The following is a 20,075-nucleotide window of genomic DNA, read 5'->3' on the forward strand; positions in this document are numbered from 1 at the left end:
GTCATCCTCAACGCTCCGGAGCCAGAGTCGGGGATGGAGAACGAGGACTACCCAGGACCAGCGACCAGCACCATGCGCCTGCGGAGGGCATGGACACTGGAGACCATCAGTGATGACAAGGGCTCAAGTGAGGGGGCCCTTGTCATCAACATCCCATCCAGCCAGTCCCCTTCCTCCTGTGCCTTGCCCAAGTTTTGGAGGGATCCTCAGGTAGGTGTTGTGCAGGGCGGTTCCCCTGGAGCCCATGGAGGAGGTGCTTGGTCCTGCCTGGGGTGGTCACAGCCTACCCACATGGTCGCTGTCCCTAGTCCACGTGGAACCCAGACGGCAACACTCCATGGGCCCCAGCTGGCCGGTGCGCAGCACTCAGCACCATGCAGCTGGGACAGCACCTCAGGCCACACAGCCATGGAGAGGTGGAAGGCAGAGGGGAGAAACATCCATGCCACCCATGAGGGGAACCCCATGATCCAAACCCCATAGGGCCCCCGACATGGGGAGGGGAGGAGTGGGGAGACAGGGGCCATTGCATGGGACTAATGGCCTGTTCTTCTGTCTCCACAGCTCCAGCAGGTGGCAGCAGAGAAGCCCCGTCCACGGGCCAGGGAGCCTCACTGCTGAGGGTGAGGGGAAGCAGCTCGGGGCCCCCCCCCCAGGGACGGAATGGGGGCCGCCGCCAGTCCATCAGCCGGTACCACCAGGGCAGAGAGGAGGAGCCGTGTGACCCTGCCCATGCTGCAGCCCTGCAGGACCACACAGGCGTGCTGCAGGAGTGACTCGCGATGGAGAGTTAGGCCTGGGACAGGGTGGTGGCCAACTTGGATGCCCTGGCCCAGGCCATGACGACGCACCTGGGTCGGCCCACCGCCCCTCACAAGACACTCCTGCACCCTTCCACTCCCAGTCTACTGTCGCCGCCCCCCCCCCCGTCACCCGACCCCCTCTCCAACCTCCACCCTGGGACCTCCCTCTCCCCATGAGACTGACCTTGCTTCCCTGGTCCCAACCCACCTCCCCGCAGCTGGCCTCCTCTAGCTGGCCGTCATACTCCTGGCCAGGATCGGCCATCCGGAGGCGGCTCGCAGTGCCGACTTAGGTGAGGCTGCAGCCTGGCAACACCCCTACTTCTCCATGCTCCCAGACACGGGGATTGGGGCAGGTGCAAGTGATGGTGATCCCATCCCTCAACCCCTGTCAAGGCCCCCCCTGCTCTAAACCCTGTCCTGCCTGGGGTTTCCACCCACCCTGGCCCAAATCACCCCTCTAAATAGTTCCCCTCAACCCACCTATAAATAGTTCCCAAGGTTATGAAGAGGCACAGACTGTTATAATGTGCTTAGTAAAAGGATTATTTGTGTTTAACTCTGGGGGGGGAGGCATGTGGATGGAGGGGGGGTAGCGAGGGTCAATATGGCTCGCTGGCAAAGGGCCTCCCTTCCCCCCACCCCTTCCAGCTGGGCCTGGTGCCACGGGACAGCAGGCGGCTGCTCATACCTGTGCCTTGTCTTGGTAGCCCACCCCTGCACAAACAGCTCTTACTTAGCCTCCATCAGGTTGTGCAGAGTGCAGCACGATGCAGCCACAGCCAGGACAGGGGGGAGGCCCACCTCCAGCCTCGTGAGGAGGCATCAGAAGCGCCCCTTCAGGTGGCTGAATGCCCCCTCACCAGTGTTCTCCGCCCAGTTGAGCCACTCATTTAAAAACGTCCTGGTGAGGCTGGGTGTGACCCATGTACTGCCTCATGAGCCAGCGTGCAGGGGGTCGGCTCTGTCTGCACGATGCACAGTGGCATCGTGGTATCCCCGATGGGGAGTTCCTGCCGGGGGATGTACGACCCCTTGTCCATCCAGCAGCCCAGCCCTGAATTCCAGAACATGTGGACATCATGGGCACTGCCAGACCAGCCCACGCAGATGTCCTGGAAGTGGCCCTTGGTGTCAATGAGTGTCTGCAACATCACAAAGTGTTAGCCCTTGCAATTTACACAGGCCCCACTACTGTCCTCTGGGGCCCAGATGGCAACATGTGTACCGCCCAGTGCCCCCAAGCAGTCCAGGAAGCCCAATTCATCAAACCCTTGTATGGTGTTGTCGAGGTCCCAGATGTGGATCAGCTGCTGCAGGAGGATGTTGCTGATGGCCCAGATGACCTACAGGGCATGAGGAGAGAATGTGCTTGTGGTGTGGATTGAGGAGCAGCATGCCTGCCCGCTCATCACTGTCCCTGCCGCCCTCTCCCTGCCCCATCTCCTACAGGGCATGCCTCCCTGGGGCACTTGCCCTCTGCGTGCCTGCCTGTCCCCTTCCCCATCCTTGCAGGGGCTACCCCCCAGCTCCCAAAGGTGCCCCTTGCTGGGGAGCCCCCTGCTTGTGGTGGGAGTGTGACCCAGGCATGGCTGACCTTGTTCAGGATGGCACTGATGGTGGCCCTACCCATCCTGAACTTGTGGGTGACGGGTCGGTGATGATCCAGGGTAGCCAGTTTCCATGTGGTGATGGCCACCCATTTCTGCAAGGGGGGAGCGCTGGCCTCATGGGGGTGTTGCACTGCTGGAGGGCTGGGGTGAGCCAGTGGCACAGCTCCAAGAACATCCCCTTGGTCAACCTGAACTTCTGCAGCCACTGGCTGTCACCGCAGTCCTCCAGCACCAGTTGGTCCCGTCAGTCACTGCTTGTAGGGAAACCCCACAAGCGGTGAATGGTCCTGTAGACCAGGCAAGGGCATCACACTCTGAGGACAGCCTCGGTAGAGGTAGGGGTGGGGGGGCTGCTCAGGGTCCATAGGCAAGCCCAGGGTGCTTCCTGCACTCACTCTCCTTCTGCCTGCCTGGGGACTGCTAGTTGGCCCTCAGCATGTGCAGGCCAAGGCTCTCGTGGGTGGTCTTAAAGGGGTGGCTTGTGACGGGCCTGCAAGGGCTTGGCCTCCATGCAGCCCTTCCTCTGGCATTTCCTGGCCCTGTACTTTCAACAGGGCACCCTGGGGCACGTGGACTTTCTCCTTCGAAAGAGTGGAGGGGCCTTTCAAAGCGGCAGGTTGGGCCCTCAGTACACGTTTGTCTGCGTGGATGCTCCTTTTTAGAAGGCTGTCTGTCAGCATTTATTTTTGAAAGCCATCCTTTCAAAAGAGCACAGTAGTGTAGACAAGGCCTAAATGTCTATATAGGTAAGCACTTCACATGTCCTGTCCCTTTAATCTCGTCCGGACAAGAAAAAAATGACATTGACTGCGTTTTATTGTCCTCTTTTTTGTAAAGTGCTTTGAGATCGACTGCTGAAAAGCACTTTGCCTGCCCTGTCCTGGGCAGTATTATTATTTTTGTTAACCAGAGTTAAAAACGTAATAATGCCTGTGGTTTAGGAACAAACTGTGAATATAAATCCTTGCCAGTTAAGCTAAAGGAGAATCTCATCTATCTGAAGTAAGACTGCAATTTTAAATAGGCCTTTGAGAAACTAGTGAAATATTCCATTTATTTTTTTTTTTAACTAAAACATTTCCAAGCGGGCCATGCTGTCCAGAGAAATGAACACAGGAATTGGAAAGGCTAGAGTTCTAATCCCCGTCTGTGTTTAGGCATGTCACTTTATCTGAGTTCCCTGTTTGTAAAACAAAAATAAATTGTAACATGCCATGGGGGATTGTAAGGATTTGTACATGTTTTGAGTGTAAAATACACTATAGAAATGCTATCTCTTGTTATTTCACTTGGAGCAGTTTAATGCCTTTAGATGTTTTTCCTACAGATGGAGCCTGACCCAATGCCCTCTGGAGTTACTGGAAAGACTCCCATTGATTTAAATATGCTTAGGGTTGGATCTGTTTTGTTGAATGTTTATTTCTTTAATGAAAACCTAAAAATACAAGTGCCAGCTTTAGGCTCTTTTTGAAATGTGAAGCCACCTTCCATACAAATCTGGACCACTTGCCCTTGGAAAGTAGCTTGTTTTCATTGAAAAGTGCAGAAGATAGACGACATGTCAATGAAATGTACCCAGATTCATAAACAACATGCTAGCCCCCTCAAATTTCACATTTAGCAATTTGCAGTAACACGTACACCACAATATTATAAAGTGACAGGGAAATAGTAGACCTGCAAGTCTTTAATTTGAAGGGGAGGTGGAAGCTGGTAGGTGGCGGGTTGTGAGTGCACCAGAAATTCTGCTGCTGAGGAACCAGAAACAACATGTTGGCTGTGTCTACTTCAAAAGATTATTGCTGTAAGTTTCACATACCTAATCAAAACAGATTTCCAGCCCAGAACTGACACAGCATTGTACATTATGTTTGCTGGTTTATATGACATGAGTGATGATGAACTGAAATCAAATGAGGGAATTCCAAAAACTGAAGGTCAGCATTTTGTTCTTGGGTTTCTGTTATCTACTCTAATAATTTTTATTGTATTTTTCCAGTTTCAGCCCTCTGAGCCTCACTTTACACCAGATAATGTTAGCTTCTACAGAATTATGAGCAATGCAGAAGGCTACGAGCACATCCACTATATTAACAGCACAGGGGTGAGCAATAACTCCTAGGATAGTCGCTGCTGATTTGTGTTCCTTTAGGCCACCATGGAATTTACTTTTTTCAACTTCTGCCTCTCCTTGTTTTTAGAGCAGACAATCTATTACAACTGGAAAATGGGAAGTTATCAGTATAGAAGCTGTAACCAGTAACTTTATGTGAGTATTGTAAGAAAAGCAATTTAATCTCAAGTCTTTATAACATAATACAGGTTAGTCACTGTTGGAGTCCCTTCTAGGTGTGTATCTACATCTTTATGTGCCTAAGTACCATTGAAAATCTACCCTTTGTGAATGGAAGGGAGGCTCTTGTCTCCATGGGGCTGGTGGCGGGGGGGAGGTTTACAATAAAATTTATAATTGAATGTAAAGATTCACTTAGATATGCACACATACATACACGCACAGTCTCACATAATTCCCAACCAAACTTCTGGTTGCAAATGCTTCTTACTTTTGGAAGATATTTTCATTCTAGATACAGTTCTCAACTTAGCAATGAGGTCTGATCTTTGAGATACATATACGCTGCTATATATATTTGACTGATTTTCCTACAACTTACTATTAAACGGTACTACTGTCTGTCTTTATGAAATACTATGCCGTTTCTTCAAATGCAGACCAGAAATTGTATGAGGGGAAACAAAAAGGATGCACTAATTTTTTTTGTGCTTGATTTGACTTTCTAGGGAACATTGTAGCTTAAGAGAAGCTATGTCAGGACACTTCCTTATCTTGTTTTAGAAAAATTCTCAATTGGTTTCAATCTTACTGTTAAACCAGAAATCCCTCTTTTTAGAGTGCCCAGCTCATTTTTGATGTCTTTCTGTTTAAAAAAAAAAAAAGTTCAGAATTAATTCGAGGGCAAAAGTCACCTTAAATAATTATTAAAAATCTAGTGAAGAATAGTAAATTCTTTACCACTTACTTCATAATCAGTATCTGTCAAAGTTGCCCACGTGAGCAAAAAGAAACGGAGCTTATTTTTTTATGTTTTAGTTCATGACTAGCAAGAACTCTGAATGCCTACAGGAATAGTAGGGTCAACATGTACTATCTATAAGATATGCTGAGCCGGGTCCTCTTCTCATACTGGTGTAAATCCAGTGCAATTAGCCAATGGGGGTGGTGAGACAAGAATTGGCTCTAAATTGTATAAAGTATGTGCATGTGTTTGTCAAGCACAATAAATAAGGTATCTGTTATAATCAATGTATTTAGCCAGCGGTATATAACAGAGTAAAACTACATCATCTTAGCTACATCTACACGTGAAGCCTACATCGAAGTAGCTTATTTCGATGTAGCGGCATTGAAATAGGCTATTTTGATGAATAACGTCTACACGTCCTCCAGGGCTGGCAACGTCGACGTTCAACATCGACGTTGCACAGCACCACATCGAAATAGGCGCCGCGTGGGAACGTCTACACGCCAAAGTAGCACACATCGAAATAGGGGTGCCAGGCACAGCTGCACACAGGGTCACAGGGCAGACTCAACAGCAAGCCGCTCCCTTAAAGGGCCCCTCCCAGACACAGTTGCACTAAACAACACAAGATCCACAGAGCCGACAACTGGTTGCAGACCCTGTGCATGCAGCATGGATCCCCAGCTGCAGCAGCAGCAGCCAGAAGCCCTGGGCTAAGGGCTGCTGCACACGGTGACCATAGATCCCCACAGGGGCTGGAGAGAGAGCATCTCTCAACCCCTCAGCTGATGGCCACGATGGCGGACCCTGCTATTTCGATGTTGCGGGACACGGATCGTCTACACGGTCCCTACTTCGACGTTCAACGTCGAAGTAGGGCGCTATTCCTATCCCCTCATGGCGTTAGCGGCTTCGACGTCTCGCTGCCTAACGTCGATGTTAACATCGAAATAGCGCCCAACACGTGTAGCCGTGACGGGCGCTATTTCGAAGTTAGTGCCGCTACTTCGAAGTAGCGTGCACGTGTAGACGCGGCTCTTAAGTCCTGTTTGATCAGTGGCTTTGTGACCATTATACAAAATAAAGACAAGAAACTTTTAAAGTTTCTCAGGTGTCTCTTACTTGTAATAACGCAATTAGCAGACCTCCCAAAGAGGTTCAGGACTATCTAACCCACAGATTCCTTCATATGTTTTGATGTGAATCCAGCACTTTTGTAAAATATGACCTCTCCCCACCTCTGGGTTCCAGGAACTGGGGCTGCCGGAAGCATGGCGGGGGTTCCAGCTCCCAGCCCCATGGCAGCCTCCCACCCACTACGCTGCTGTGGGGGCTCCAGCAGCTGAGTGTTCACAGTACCAGCACATAAAGCCAAAAAAAAAGCCCTATGTAAATCTACATGTGTTTAAAAAATCAGGATAGAGCGGGTAGTTTTAATATGGAGATACGTGTATCTCGTAGTACCTTGAGAGGTTATAGAGTCCAGTCCCCTGCCCTCTCGGCAGGGCCAAGCACCCTCTCTGACAGATTTTTTTTTTAAATCTGTTTGCCCCAGATTCCGAAATGGCCTCCTCAAGGACTGAGCTCGTAACCCGGGGTTTACACTGCCCAAGCTCAAACCACTGAGCTATCCCTCCCCCAACCCAGCTGTCATGCTTGTAATAGAAAGGGAAGTGCGGCTTGTGCATATGAGCTCGTTTGATTGTGGGTGAGCTGGTGCTGCCTTAGCCCGTTGCATGTAAAAGGGGACTTCCTGCTCAGGGCTGCCCATTATAAACCTTCCACCCATTTGGCTCTTAGGACACAGTAGTTCCTTTGTATGCAGCAGATGGGTCAGTTTCAACACGCTGGCCCTGGCCCTTTGTCGCCTTATCAGCAGTTCGCTTCTCTCCCACACCACAGCCAGAAAACACTATTCCCTTCATTTGGCCAGACAGACAAATTGCCACCTGCTTAAACGTGTAGTAATTCAGGGTGTTTAGCACTCCTTGCAATTCCTGTGTCCAAAGACAGCATGTTCTCTCTAGCTGGGGGGAGGGTCTGCCTGGCCACTGCTGCCCCTCCGTTTGCATTAATCTCTGCAGATGCTGCTGCCAGCGGAGGTACTACAATATGTTTAGCAAATTCCTTTTGTTTGGCAACTTTGATTTTAAAATGCATAAAAATAATGTATTAATAGTTTGGGGAGATATAAATATGAGAACCACAGAATATCTCATGTACTTACCTATGTTAAGCAGAGTTCTATTAACTTATCTAAATAAAAATTAAGAAAATGTAATTAAGCAATATCTAAATTATCATTGTCTTGTGTAAATACACAGTAAATAACTTACTGCAATCAGTCTGTTTGTTTTATAGATACTACATCAGTAATGAATTTGAAGGAAAGCCAGGAGGAAGAAACCTTTATAAGTATGAAGCTTATTATGTTTCCTAATGTAGAAGTAAAAGGATAATAATAAAAGTTAAGACAAGTTTAGCGATTAAGGTATTCAAAATCCATTGATTTTGTGGGGGATATTTACTTTAAATATTTTAGGAAAACAAGCTGTTAAATAAATACCTTTCATTCTCTGAAATGCATCTTATTTAGAAGATTAAAATGCTTATTATAATATTAATATTTTACAGTTTTGAGCATGATGTAAATTGCAGCATTGTCTGAACTCTAAAATGTTAATTTCTGGTTTTGCTGCCATTAAAATCAACTGGAGGTTTGCTGTTGAATTTAATGGGAAGAGGACTGGATCTTAATACTGTCTGCAATGGCATGTTTTTATGAAAAACACATAATAACGGAAAATGCATTGTTACTAGGGAGTTCTGTTCTACAAAAATGCTTATGTATGGCTTGTACTGAGAGATGTCTCTGTAAAAGACATGGATTCCATCTGGCATTGTTTAGTCACCTGACAAATGTGGTGACTGAATGAACATTTTCAGAAATGTCATTTACCTTTGAAATAAAACTTTCCATCGCTTTGCAGAGTGTCAGTTGGAAGCAGTCCAGCTACACCTAAATGTGTGAGCTGTGATCTGGACAAGGACAGATGTCAGTATTATTCTGCATCCTTCAGTGTTGATGCACAGTATTATCTGCTGAATTGTTATGGTGAGTATGACCCAAACCAAGAGAGATGATTATGACTCAATATTGAGTTAGGAGGAATTCAACCGGTGATATCTCTGGTACATGCTAAAGAACACTGATATGTATTCACTGGTATTTCTTTGGATTAATGCAATAATTAACAGGGCTGCCTGCCCAAGGCTCTAAGCATCTGTCACATGGTTTATAAGGATCAAAATAAAACTGAAAGATAGCTTACCCCCCAACAAGCCCCATCTCTGATGCAGCCTGTGCAAACAGATGCACCTTGCAGCATGCCTAGAAGGGCAATGGATTAGCATCAGGGGCACGTGCCAGTGCTGATGACTCATGATGAAGAATGCACTACTATCAGCCCCATCTTGAATGTCAACCCTTTAATGTGATCAAGCATCTTAGAGTTGAAACTCACTCCAGAATAGAAGTGCTGTGTGGAAAATACTTTCTTGCCTTCTTTGGTGACCGGTAGCTTAATGAGATCCAGTGGCAAAATTTCACAGGGTGACTTTATTTCTCTGGAAGGGGAGATGCTGCTGTGAAGACCTATATGTTGTGGAAAGACTTGGATGCGCCTTTGCAAGTGAAGCCAATGACGTGTTTGTACGGAAGTAAAATCCTTGGTGAGGGGCAGTAGTATCGGGGAGAGATGTATCAGAGGGGTAGCTATGTTAGTCTGTATCTGCAAAAACAACAAGAAGTCCTGTGGCACCTTATACACTATGGCCGTGTCTACACTAGCCAAAAACTTGTAAATGGCCTTGCAAATGGCCATTTCGAAGTTTACTAATGAAGTGCTGAAATACATATTCAGCACGTCATTAACATGTGGGTGGCTGCGGCACTTCGAAATTGACGCGGTTCACCGCCACGCAGCTCGTCCAGACGGGGCTCCTTTTCAAAAGGACCCCGGCTTCTTCAAAGTCCCCTTATTCCCATCTGCTCATAGGAATAAGGGGACTTTGAAGTCGGCAGGGTCCTTTCGAAAAGGAGCCCTGTCTGGATGAGCCGCGTCAATTTCGAAGTGCCGCAGCTGCCTGCATGCTAATGAGGCGCTGAATATGTATTTCAGCGCTTCATTAGTAAACTTCGAAATGGCCATTTGCATGGCCATTTCGAAGTGTTTGGCTAGTGTAGACATAGCCTGTAACAGGGGAGAGATGGTGAGCCTGTTATGAAGAGCACGATAAATATTGCTCTGAGCTCACCTCCTGAGTCACTGACCTTCTGGCATGTGTGCTGGAAACAGATGAGGCTGAATTAAACAGTTCAGGGAAAAAATCTGAATCACCCGAGTTTTGAACTGTACATTATTGTAAGATATTGAAATCTTAAGCCAGTGGTTTCACGCTTCAGCTGTCTCCCAAACTTGAGTGTGGAGAAACTGGGGCTTCTATGGAGTGTGTGTGGAGAACCTTCAAGGAGACTGTTGTGGTCTCAATGGCTGTCCTTGTAAGGCTTGGGTAATCATCCAGAACTTGAGGGACTTGTGGAATCTGAATGCTTTGGGATTCAGTCTCTCCGAGGTAGTGTTAGAAGTTTACAAAGGCATTCAACTAAAACACAGATGTTCTTTTGTTGCGTTCACAGGTCCTGGCCTGCCTATTTCTATGCTGTCCAGAAGTAGTGACGATAATGGTATTTAATCTCTATTTTCAATTGCTGTGTGGGTACATGTATAGTAGATATTGGGTATCCTTTATCCGTAGAGTATTTTAACTTTGACAGACATGTCCTGTGTAACTCTTGAGTTTTTTCCCCAGAAGTATAATATAAAATTCATTGGAATTCAGTCAGACTTGCCATTTATTTCTGTTGCTGTTTGATAAGGTGCATTGATTTGATTTTCATCAGTAATTTATCAGTCAGCAGGATAACTTGATTTAAATAGTAAATTTTACCTTTATTTAATTTCCTAAAGAAAGGTTCATATTGGTTGGTTGGTATGACAATTAGATAACTGATTTGCAACTAACTATAGCCATCACAACAAATTTGATACTACTATTCGCTAACCAAGCGGATACACTATATCTCTATGTATTTAGTATAAATTACATAGTTCAACATTTTGTTTTGATTTTTAATTTTTTACATTTTTATTTTGTAACAAAATAGTGATAGAGGATTTTCTTGGGCTACGTCTACACGTGCAGCCAACATCGAAATAGTCTATTTCGATGAATAACGTCTACACGTCCTCCAGGGCCGGCAACGTCGATGTTCAACTTCGACGTTGCTCAGCCCAACATCGAAATAAGCGCAGCGAGGGAACGTCTACACGTCAAAGTAGCACACATCGAAATAGGGATGCCAGGCACAGCTGCAGACAGGGTCACAGGGCGCACTCAACAGCCAGCCGCTCCCTTAAAGGGCCCCTCCCAGACACAGTTGCACTAAACAACACAAGATACACAGAGCTGACAACTGGTTGCAGACCCTGTGCCTGCAGCATAGATCCCCAGCTGCCGCAGAAGCAGCCAGAAGCCCTGGGCTAAGGGCTGCTGCCCACGGTGACCATAGAGCCCCGCAGGGGCTGGAGAGAGAGCATCTCTCAACCCCCCAGCTGATGGCCGCCATGGAGGACCCAGCAATTTCGACGTTGCGGGACGCGGATCGTCTACACGGTCCCTACTTCGACGTGAACGTCGAAGTAGGGCGCTATTCCTATCTCCTCATGAGGTTAGCGACTTCGATGTCTAGCCGCCTAACGTCGAAGTTAACTTCGAAATAGCGCCCGACGCGTGTAGACGCGACGGGCGCTATTTCGAAGTTGGTGCCGCTACTTCGAAGTAGCGTGCACGTGTAGACGCAGCTTTGGTTACTCATGTTTTGTGCCAAGGTATTTTTGGATGGAAACTGAAATTCAGACAGTGTACAAAACAAGTCCTGATAAATAGTTTTTGTATAAATAAAACTACCTTACATGTGTTGGCTATGTAAGGAAGAAAAGCAAGTGTATGAAATCACGTGCATTTCAAACTGTTTTATTAAACGAAGCACATATTAACAGAAACTGAATTTACAGATTGTTTCAGGTTATGAGAAGCCAGGTTTTCAAGGATATTTGAGAGCCTACAGGTACAGCTATATACCTTCTGGGATCAGCAGGGGCGACAGCACGGTGGGCCCCATGTGAGGTAGTGGGGGCCTGGCTCTGCACCCCCAGAAGGGGTGGAGCCAGAGGTAGAAGGGTTGAGGCCTAGGGCAGTCAGCCCTTAGTGTTGCTAAGACCACAGCGCTCCCACCCCCTACTCAGAGCAGCGCCGCTGCAGCGTTTCAAAGGGGCTCAGAGCTCTGACTGCTGCCACGGCTGCAGTAGGAGCAGCTGTAACACCAGACCCTCTGCAACTGCCCCCTTTGCCCCATCCTGTTGGCAGGACTGCCTGTGATTTTTTTTTCAAAAGCATCTGAACAGATTCACACCCAGTTTCCCTTGAGTTTAGTGGGAGATGGGAGTCGTCCTTAGGTGTGTTGGAATATCCCACAAGGGGCTAGGTTCAGAAAGGAGGTCTAGGCTGAACCTATGCAGTGCCTAACATTTAGCTACCCTGACACCAGGTGGAATTCACAGCTCTGAGTTAGGTGGGGCTGTACGATGGCTGGGGGGAGAGGTGCCAGAAAATGACATTCACTGAAACCAGCAAGCTGGGTCGAGAACTGCCTGAGCTAACCAATAGGGAATGCTGATGAGCAAGGCGAAACCTAATCCCTGCTCTAAATCTGGGCTCGAGGGTGGGGGGAAGTTCATCTCTTTGCTGGGAATTGAAAGCTGAGCACCCTCTCATGGAGTTAAGCTTGATCTGGCTTAGTCTCGCCCTTCTCAAGGAAAAACCAAGGAGTCATGGGGCCAAGGAAAGAGCAAGAGTGAGTCACTGGTCCTGTAGCCCAGTAGTTTGGGCGCTGATCTGACATGTGGGGAGCCAATGGACATTTCATAACTTTATACAGTGTGGAACAGTTTTAATAGGGGAGTGTGTGTTTTGTGACTCATCCCAACATACTGCACAGACTGGCCATTCTGGCATTGTTGCATCGAGCAGAATAAAAATTCAAGCTCGGGTCTCCCATGACCTGAATGAATATTCTGACCCCTGTGCCAGTATTTTGTGTGTGGCTGTATGTTGTGTATGGTCTAATTCCTAGGTAGGCTTTTGGATGGGCTCTGAGCACATCTATCAGATCACCTCCTTCAAAAGAGCTAGGTGGGGGAGTGCCTAGCTTGTGACTTCAGCCAAGGCTTTGGTGTGAGTTAGGCACCGATCTGTGCAGTGGTTTCAGAACTGAAGCAGTTATGTCTGTCCAATGGTAGAAATTTGCATGCAGAGGGGACTCGACCAGTGGAAATTTATGTGTCTCCACAGTTAGGTGGCAGCTGACCAGAGGTTTTGTGTATCTAAATTTTGGATGTAGACGCCTAAAGTAATAGACTCCAGTCCCTCTGACAGGAATCCTGGGCCCCAGGACAGCATAGTCAGTGGCACCCTTGTCCACCTCCATCGGACAGTACCACAAGCCATCCCCTGTCCTCAGTCAAAGGACCCCTTCTGCTGAGCCACAACCCCATTACCCTCTTATGTGAAGGTGCCCCTTCCCACCCGTCTCTGTCACCCCTGCACAACTCTTCCCCAATGGTCCCTGCTCAGCAACTTCCACTCTCTACCCCCAGCCCACTCTTGCCCCCTCAGTGGTCCTGCGCCCCCACGTTGGCTCCTCTTTCCCAGGCATCTCTGCCTACCTCTGCCCCACCCCTCCACTCCTGTTCCTTCCCAGACTAGTTTCTCTGCCCAACTCAGCCCTTTTTCCCGACAGTCCTGGCTCTACTCTGAGCTTGGCTCCTCCTTCTTTTCCCAGCCTGGGTCCCCTCCTCTGTTCCCAGCCCTGGTCTCCCCTCCCCGCTCACTCACATGGCTACAACATCTGGGCCCCCCTCCCACCGTGCAGTTCTGCAGATCTGAGTTCTGGGGTCCCCCACAGTCCTATCATGCTGCTACAGCAGTACAATGTAAAAAGACCTGGGCAGAGGCAGCCCATGGTTCCCTTAAATGCACAGGGCCCTGATACAGTTGACCCTTTTAGTGCCCTCTGTTGATGGGTCTGATAGTCAACTAAGTCCATCTTGTGATTGTAGCCCTGTGCACCATCTGCATCTTTAGGTGCCTAATTACCTTTGGAAATCTGGTCCCTTGTGCTTAGCGGTTTTATAGCATTAGTAGATCTCATCCTCTTTGTTTATTCATAGATTAGAAAAGGAAAACAAGCCCACCTGCTTTTTTTACTCCAAAGCCCAGCTTCTGAAAGTGCTTACATTTAGAAATATGTAAATACCAGCATTTGCTCTATTGAAAAGGTTGTCGTGTAATGCAGTAAATGTTTATGTTGTCACTGAGTTGACTCAAAAGTTGAAATGTTTCAGCAATTGTGTATATAACTAAGGAAAAGCAGCAACCTGTAACTCATGAAAAATTGAAGAGGGCAGCATATTATTTACTTACAGTAAATTTTGGTCTTAATTTTATAATTTCAAATTAAATTTTAAACAGACTTGTTTTTAAAAAATGATAATGTTTAGTTTAAATTAAAAAAAATCATCTATTTTTATCTGCCTTGTTGTTTAGTTACCAGAATTTTGGAAAACAACATGGATTTGGACAGTACGTTGAAGAATATTCAAATGCCTTCCAAAAGAGTTGACTCCATTAGTCTGCATGGATACAGTAAGTTAAAAATATCTCTTAAATCTTCACTATTTTCAGGAAAGCTGTAACACTCATTTAAAATCTTGGAAAACCCCGGGCTAGAAACTTAAATATATTCTAATTGTAGTTCAGAGACTGAGCAAGAGAGTGAGGGTACAAACAGTGAATTGACAGCACTGTTGAAATTAAACATAATCAAATCAGTTGCTCCCCTTGACAGATTAGTTTTGTAGGAGTATGTATCGGTGTGCTTTCTTCATGATGACATTGTGGATAACTGCTGTTTTTAGCTGATAATATATGTGTTGGGTAGAAAAGTCAAAACTAAAGGATAGAAGTGCTCTTATGCCAGAAAGTGCTTTGTAGAATTTTAATTGGTTTAAAGAGGTATTTTAAAGGCACATTTAATCTGGATGGCTTGTGTATGATGGCAGATATCATGATGGAGTGGTACTATAATTTAAAAATAGATGCAGGATCTCACTTCTGGAAAACTGTTTTGTTTGTTAAGGTCTCCAATTCAGCAAAGCATTTAAGCTTGTGTGTAACTTGCAACATATGATTAGTTCCATTTTGAAATCTAATGGACTACTCATACTCCAAAAGCATGTGTGTACCTGAATACTCTACTGATTCAGGGCTTTCCAAATAATAAAATATGTTAGTGCTTAAAGAATTTGTTTTAAAGTAACTACAGATGTTACATAGGGGGGTAGGTTGCCCACTAGGTGAATTTGTCACTTAAACTTTATGAATCTTGCTGGTTTAGATTTGCATGGAGTCAAGGAGCTGGGGCAGGGGATTGGATGTTATGAGGGGTGATATGTGGTGTGGGCTGTGGGAGTTAGTTGAGGGGTTCAAGGCTGGGGCAGGGGTTGGTGTGTGTGGGAGGAGAGGAGGAGCGCAGGCTCTGGCCAGGCACTTAACTCGGGCAGCTCCCAGAAGCAACCCATCAAGTCTGTCTCCTAGAGGGCCAACCAGATAGGTCTGTGAGCTGCTCCTGCCTGCAGGCACTGCCCCAGCAGCTCCCATTAGCTGCAGTTACTGGCCAGTGGGAGCTACAGGCTTAACACTCAGGATGAGAGCATTGTACAGATCGCCTTTGGCTATACTGTACCTAGGAGCCAGAGGGTTGTGATGGTTGCTCCTAGAAAAGACTCACGAGCTTTAGCCCTGCTGTGCCACCAACCAGATTTTTAGCAGTCTATTTCAATCTAGTGGATTTCAGTAGCCACCTGGAGATTGATTCCCTGAGACTCCCCGGCAATCCAGAGACTTGGTGACCCCAGTTCCAACTCACAGTTCGAGAACTGCTGCTCTAGTGTCACTCTGTTTTATGTGACACATGTTCACACTGTTGTACAAAACGAGCATTTTTAAAGGAATCAAGTTTTACAAATTTCTTTGTTGCACTTTTTTGATAACCTCCCTCCTCCTGTTGTTGTTGTTGTTACAACTCTCCTTTATCTTTGTGTTTCTGTCGTTTATTTCTAATACAACTTTTAGTAGGGTTAAAGATGGGAATGACCAGGGAAGATGGAGGTTTAAAGATGATCTTCATTCTCTCAGTGGTGTGTTCATCTTTTTGTTCCTTCTTCTCTTACTACTTCATCTCTTCAGGGTAGAAGCTGTTAGGTAAGGGGAATTTCTTCTTTCTTTGTATAGGGCTGGGCAGAAGAAATAATCCCATTAATTTGAATTTTAAATACAAATGTCCTCTTAATGTGTCTTGCACATATCAACCAAGATATCGATATGTTCACCTACAGAGCACAGGGATGAAAAACACATTTTCAACAAGACATGTCACAGTATCTTAATTTTGAATGCCCCTTAGATCATTTTTGCATTAATATCATATTTAGTCTCAACTCTACAAACTCTAACCACAAGAACACAGCACATTCCTACAACGGTCATTCATGCTCTGTGCACAGCAACCACTCTTGTAAAACCATATGTCATTGACAGTCTGCACTTACTATATTTGGTTAACTCTCAGCCCTCCTCTATTACAGGTCAGAAAGTAAAAGCATGTAACTGCATTTTTATTCACTGTGTTGTATATAAAATGTAACATATTTCCAAGATTTTGTTCGTGGGCAATTGATCAGAGTTCATTATTCCACACTTACCTGGGAAGTTAATATTTTTAACTCCATTTCCTCTCTCATTTGGGACCTGGGGACTAGAAAAGCATTTTGTGCTGATATTAGAGTAGCAGCATACCACTTATATGTAGAATCTTAACCACAGAAAACATTGATTTTTAAAAAAATGTAACTACCAGCTTCAGAATTTCTAATAACTTACTTTCAAGCCATGAATAAATTGCAAGTTAAAGTTTATTAGTCTAGATTTAGATTTATGAGGTTAATTTGTTTTAGAGAATTTTTGAATAAAATATTTTTATATTCTTTTTAATTAAGGGATGACTCGTGTACTTGACTTATACTAACAGTGAGGCTGTATGTTAGTTATTCAGTAGCACAATTAATACAAATCAAACTTTTTACTTTTTAGCCTTGTGGTATCAGATGATCTTACCTCCCCATTTTGATTCATCAAAGAAGTACCCTCTGCTCCTTGATGTGTAAGTCTTCAAGTATATTAGCAGTGTAATAACATTCATTTCCTTAAAAGACTTCTAGTAACTTCAGAGATCACAACAGGCCTCTAATAGTGGCTTTAAGACAGATAAACCACTGTGAATCACAGCTTTCTCCTGGCTACGTCTACACTACAGCAATCTGTTGGCAGAAGTTACTCTTGGAAGATATCTTCCAACAAAACCTCTCTTGGCAGATCGCTGCCACACACGAAAGCTGATTGCTCTGTTGACGGAATGTGGCCGGACTACCTAGCTGCTCTCCTGACAGAGTGGCCAACTGGAAGCACAACAGACAGAGCTTCCCAGTATCCCAAAAGCTCTGTCTTGTTGCGAGAGCCCCTCTCCCCCCCAAACCCCAGCCCCGAGGATCCACACAGCTTTTTGGTTGACCGATTCTGTCAAGAAAGGCGTTCTGCCTCATGGAGGAGAGGCAGAGGGCTGTCGACAAAAATGCCAAGTTCTGTTGAGAGTATGCCGACAGAGCACATTTTTAATGTGGATGCTCCACAAGTTATGTTGACAAAATGAGGTTTTGTCGACAAAACTCTCTAGTGTAGGCGTAGCTCTTGATTGTCATGTGCTTTATAGTGGGTCTTTTACAGAGGTGCACTGTCAGATGCTGCAAGGTTTAACAACTGTGTCTGTTGCATATAGCACGGAATATTCTTCCTGTGAGGTTCTGTGCCTTTTCCATGAGGTGCTGAGCACAGCTTCCATTTAAATCAATATGAGTTCTCGGCACACATGAGTTCAATATTATTGTGGAGGACCAGGCTCTATTTCTATATTGTTCTGAACAGCTGACCATAGTCCTTTTTGCTGTCCGATCCAAAACTCTGTGAAGTCAATGTATTGATTCCCACTAACTTCACTAATATACATATTAGAAGCAATTGACTAGAAAACTGTGGCTAAGTGACTATTTTGTCTAATTTTTCCTGGTTCCAAAACCCAAAAAGAAATTGCTTTTCAGGTAGGTGAGGTACATGCAAGAGAACCGTGCTATCTTATACAGGTCTGTGATAATCCCCATATTAATAGTGAAATCCAGGTAAAGAATTCATTCCTGGGACACTTATGTGTGCTCTTTGTTTATTTTCTTCCTTACTCTCCTCGGCTCATACTAGTGTAGTCTCATTAATTATTGTTTGTTTAATAATAAGTACAGAAATTTGCTCTTCTTAGAAATTAACAAATTTCCCATGTTTACTGCAAATTGGCTCAACAAGGAGAATAACATAATTCGGGAATTCTTGCTTTTCTCTCAGTACAGAAGTCCATTATCTCTTTTTCTTTATTTAATAGCATTGGTTAGAATTATTCATTATTTCCCTGCTTATAGTTGTAGTCAACAGTTATTCCCTCTCACTTGTTAAAATTCAAAACAAAACCCATGTGCTCTTATGACTATCTTCTGGTCCTCGGTGTAACTATCCACCTTGTTTCATACAGTACATTGCTAATTATACCATTCTGAAGAATGTGTGTGGCCCCAGATAGATTATGGAGAGCTGCATTTTCAGAATAGTAAAGTAACAATGTCAGAAATTCCTTCATCAGTTACCAGAGCTGTACACATGGAAGCAATGCTGGATGCAGAGAAATCCTACCATTTGTAAATAAGCTGACATCATACACAATTTATATAGGGTTTCTTGAGTTTCTGACATACGTATGGCTCAGTTTTGAAACTGAGGTGTGTAGATGTAGGCGATAGATAATGAGTCCTTTTAATGGATAAAAATATTTATTGTTAATGCCTGTTTGTCCTTTGTCAAAGGCTCCTCTCTTTTCTGCCAAAAGGGAAATAGCTGGATTGTTTTAGGGCCCAGTCTAGCAGGTCTTACTCATGTGAGATCTCCCATTCAGAATAAATAAGACTGCATGCCGCGATTTCTTCAGAAACAGAATAATAGATTAAATAAGGTAATATTTGCTGTTCTAAGCATAATCTAACTTTATGTGAATACTTATACAGCCCCATATGCACAGTACCTGAGTGCCCCCAAAATGTTTAAAAAACCAGAAGGTACAATGACAATCATTTCTCACTTCCTCCTCCTAGCCTGCTTGAGAAATAGTTTGGTTAGTCTGCAGGGTGTTTTTTTGTTTGTTTCTAAATTTCACTGATGAGTCACTGGAAGTGTGGTGAAACAACATGGGGCTTTTGTTTTATATTTTCACAAGTGAGGCTGTTTACTGTTGATTTCACATTATAACGAGATAAATAATGAAAAATAATTAAATGGAGTACCAGAAATAGATTAGTCCAGTCAAACAATTGCATCACTTTCAAAACAAACTGACAAAACAAAGAGAAGGAATTTGGTTGGGACCTGTGATTCCCCCCATCTCCATGTCATTACTGTAGGTGCAAAGCAATCAGATTCCTAAAGAAGGGCCACTCATTTGAGTCATTCCATTAAGCCCGCTGTTCTTACCCAGTAAGAGCAGGGATTTTAGGTGAACAGTGAGTGGATTTCACACATTACTAATGCTCAGTTTAGTTATTAAGTTTGCCTGTTTATGATTTTCAGCAACCACTATCACATATTCTTGATGAGAGAATAAATAAACCACAGATGTTTGACTCCTTTGGGACTCTTTCACAGCTATGCAGGGCCCTGCAGTCAGAAAGTAGATTATGCCTTCCGTATTAATTGGGCTACATACCTCGCAAGTACAGAACAGATCATTGTGGCTAGCTTTGATGGCAGAGGAAGTGGCTATCAAGGAGATGAAATTATGCATGCAGTAAATCGAAGACTGGGAACATATGAGATAGAGGATCAAATCTCAGCAGCAAGGTGAGCACACAATGGACTGGTTTTCATTATTACAACACTTGCTTGATGGTCCCAACTATCAGACTTTAAAGAGAGAGAAACCAAGGCCCTCTTCTTTCTGTTTAAGAAACATCTGATACAAATTGGGATGAGTAGATTTTCCAAATGGTTACACTGAAATTTATACCAAAAACTGTAGCTAACTACTATTTAATTTTATCTACTGAGTAACAGTATTTTTAGTTAATCTACTATATACTTCATCTCAGAGGGGAGCCATGTTACTCTGTATCTTCACAAAAAAATCGGTTCTGTAGCACCTTAAAGGCTAACAAATAAATAAATAATAAACACTTTTTAAACTAGTCTTCAAGGTATACAGAACTACTTTCATTTTGCTCTATATTTGA

General features: G+C 44.8%; 1 protein-coding gene across 2 annotated transcripts in view; it reads left to right on the forward strand.

The window, feature by feature from the left end:
• The window catches only part of DPP4 (dipeptidyl peptidase 4), a 78,269-nt gene that overhangs the window by 37,856 nt on the left and 20,338 nt on the right, over positions 1–20,075 (forward strand). For both annotated transcript variants that reach the window (XR_012646378.1, XM_075000924.1), the window contains exons 13-20: positions 4,416–4,520; positions 4,618–4,685; positions 7,822–7,875; positions 8,451–8,575; positions 10,160–10,207; positions 14,188–14,286; positions 16,792–16,861; positions 19,492–19,686. Coding sequence is in view for 1 of the 2 variants with exons in the window: in XM_075000924.1 (XP_074857025.1) it covers positions 4,416–4,520; positions 4,618–4,685; positions 7,822–7,875; positions 8,451–8,575; positions 10,160–10,207; positions 14,188–14,286; positions 16,792–16,861; positions 19,492–19,686 (764 nt within the window). In the remaining variant the exon portion in view is untranslated. The remainder of the gene's footprint in view (positions 1–4,415; positions 4,521–4,617; positions 4,686–7,821; positions 7,876–8,450; positions 8,576–10,159; positions 10,208–14,187; positions 14,287–16,791; positions 16,862–19,491; positions 19,687–20,075) is intronic.

The sequence above is a fragment of the Carettochelys insculpta genome, chromosome 8 (assembly GCF_033958435.1).
Source record: "Carettochelys insculpta isolate YL-2023 chromosome 8, ASM3395843v1, whole genome shotgun sequence".
Lineage (NCBI taxonomy): Eukaryota > Metazoa > Chordata > Testudines > Carettochelyidae > Carettochelys > Carettochelys insculpta.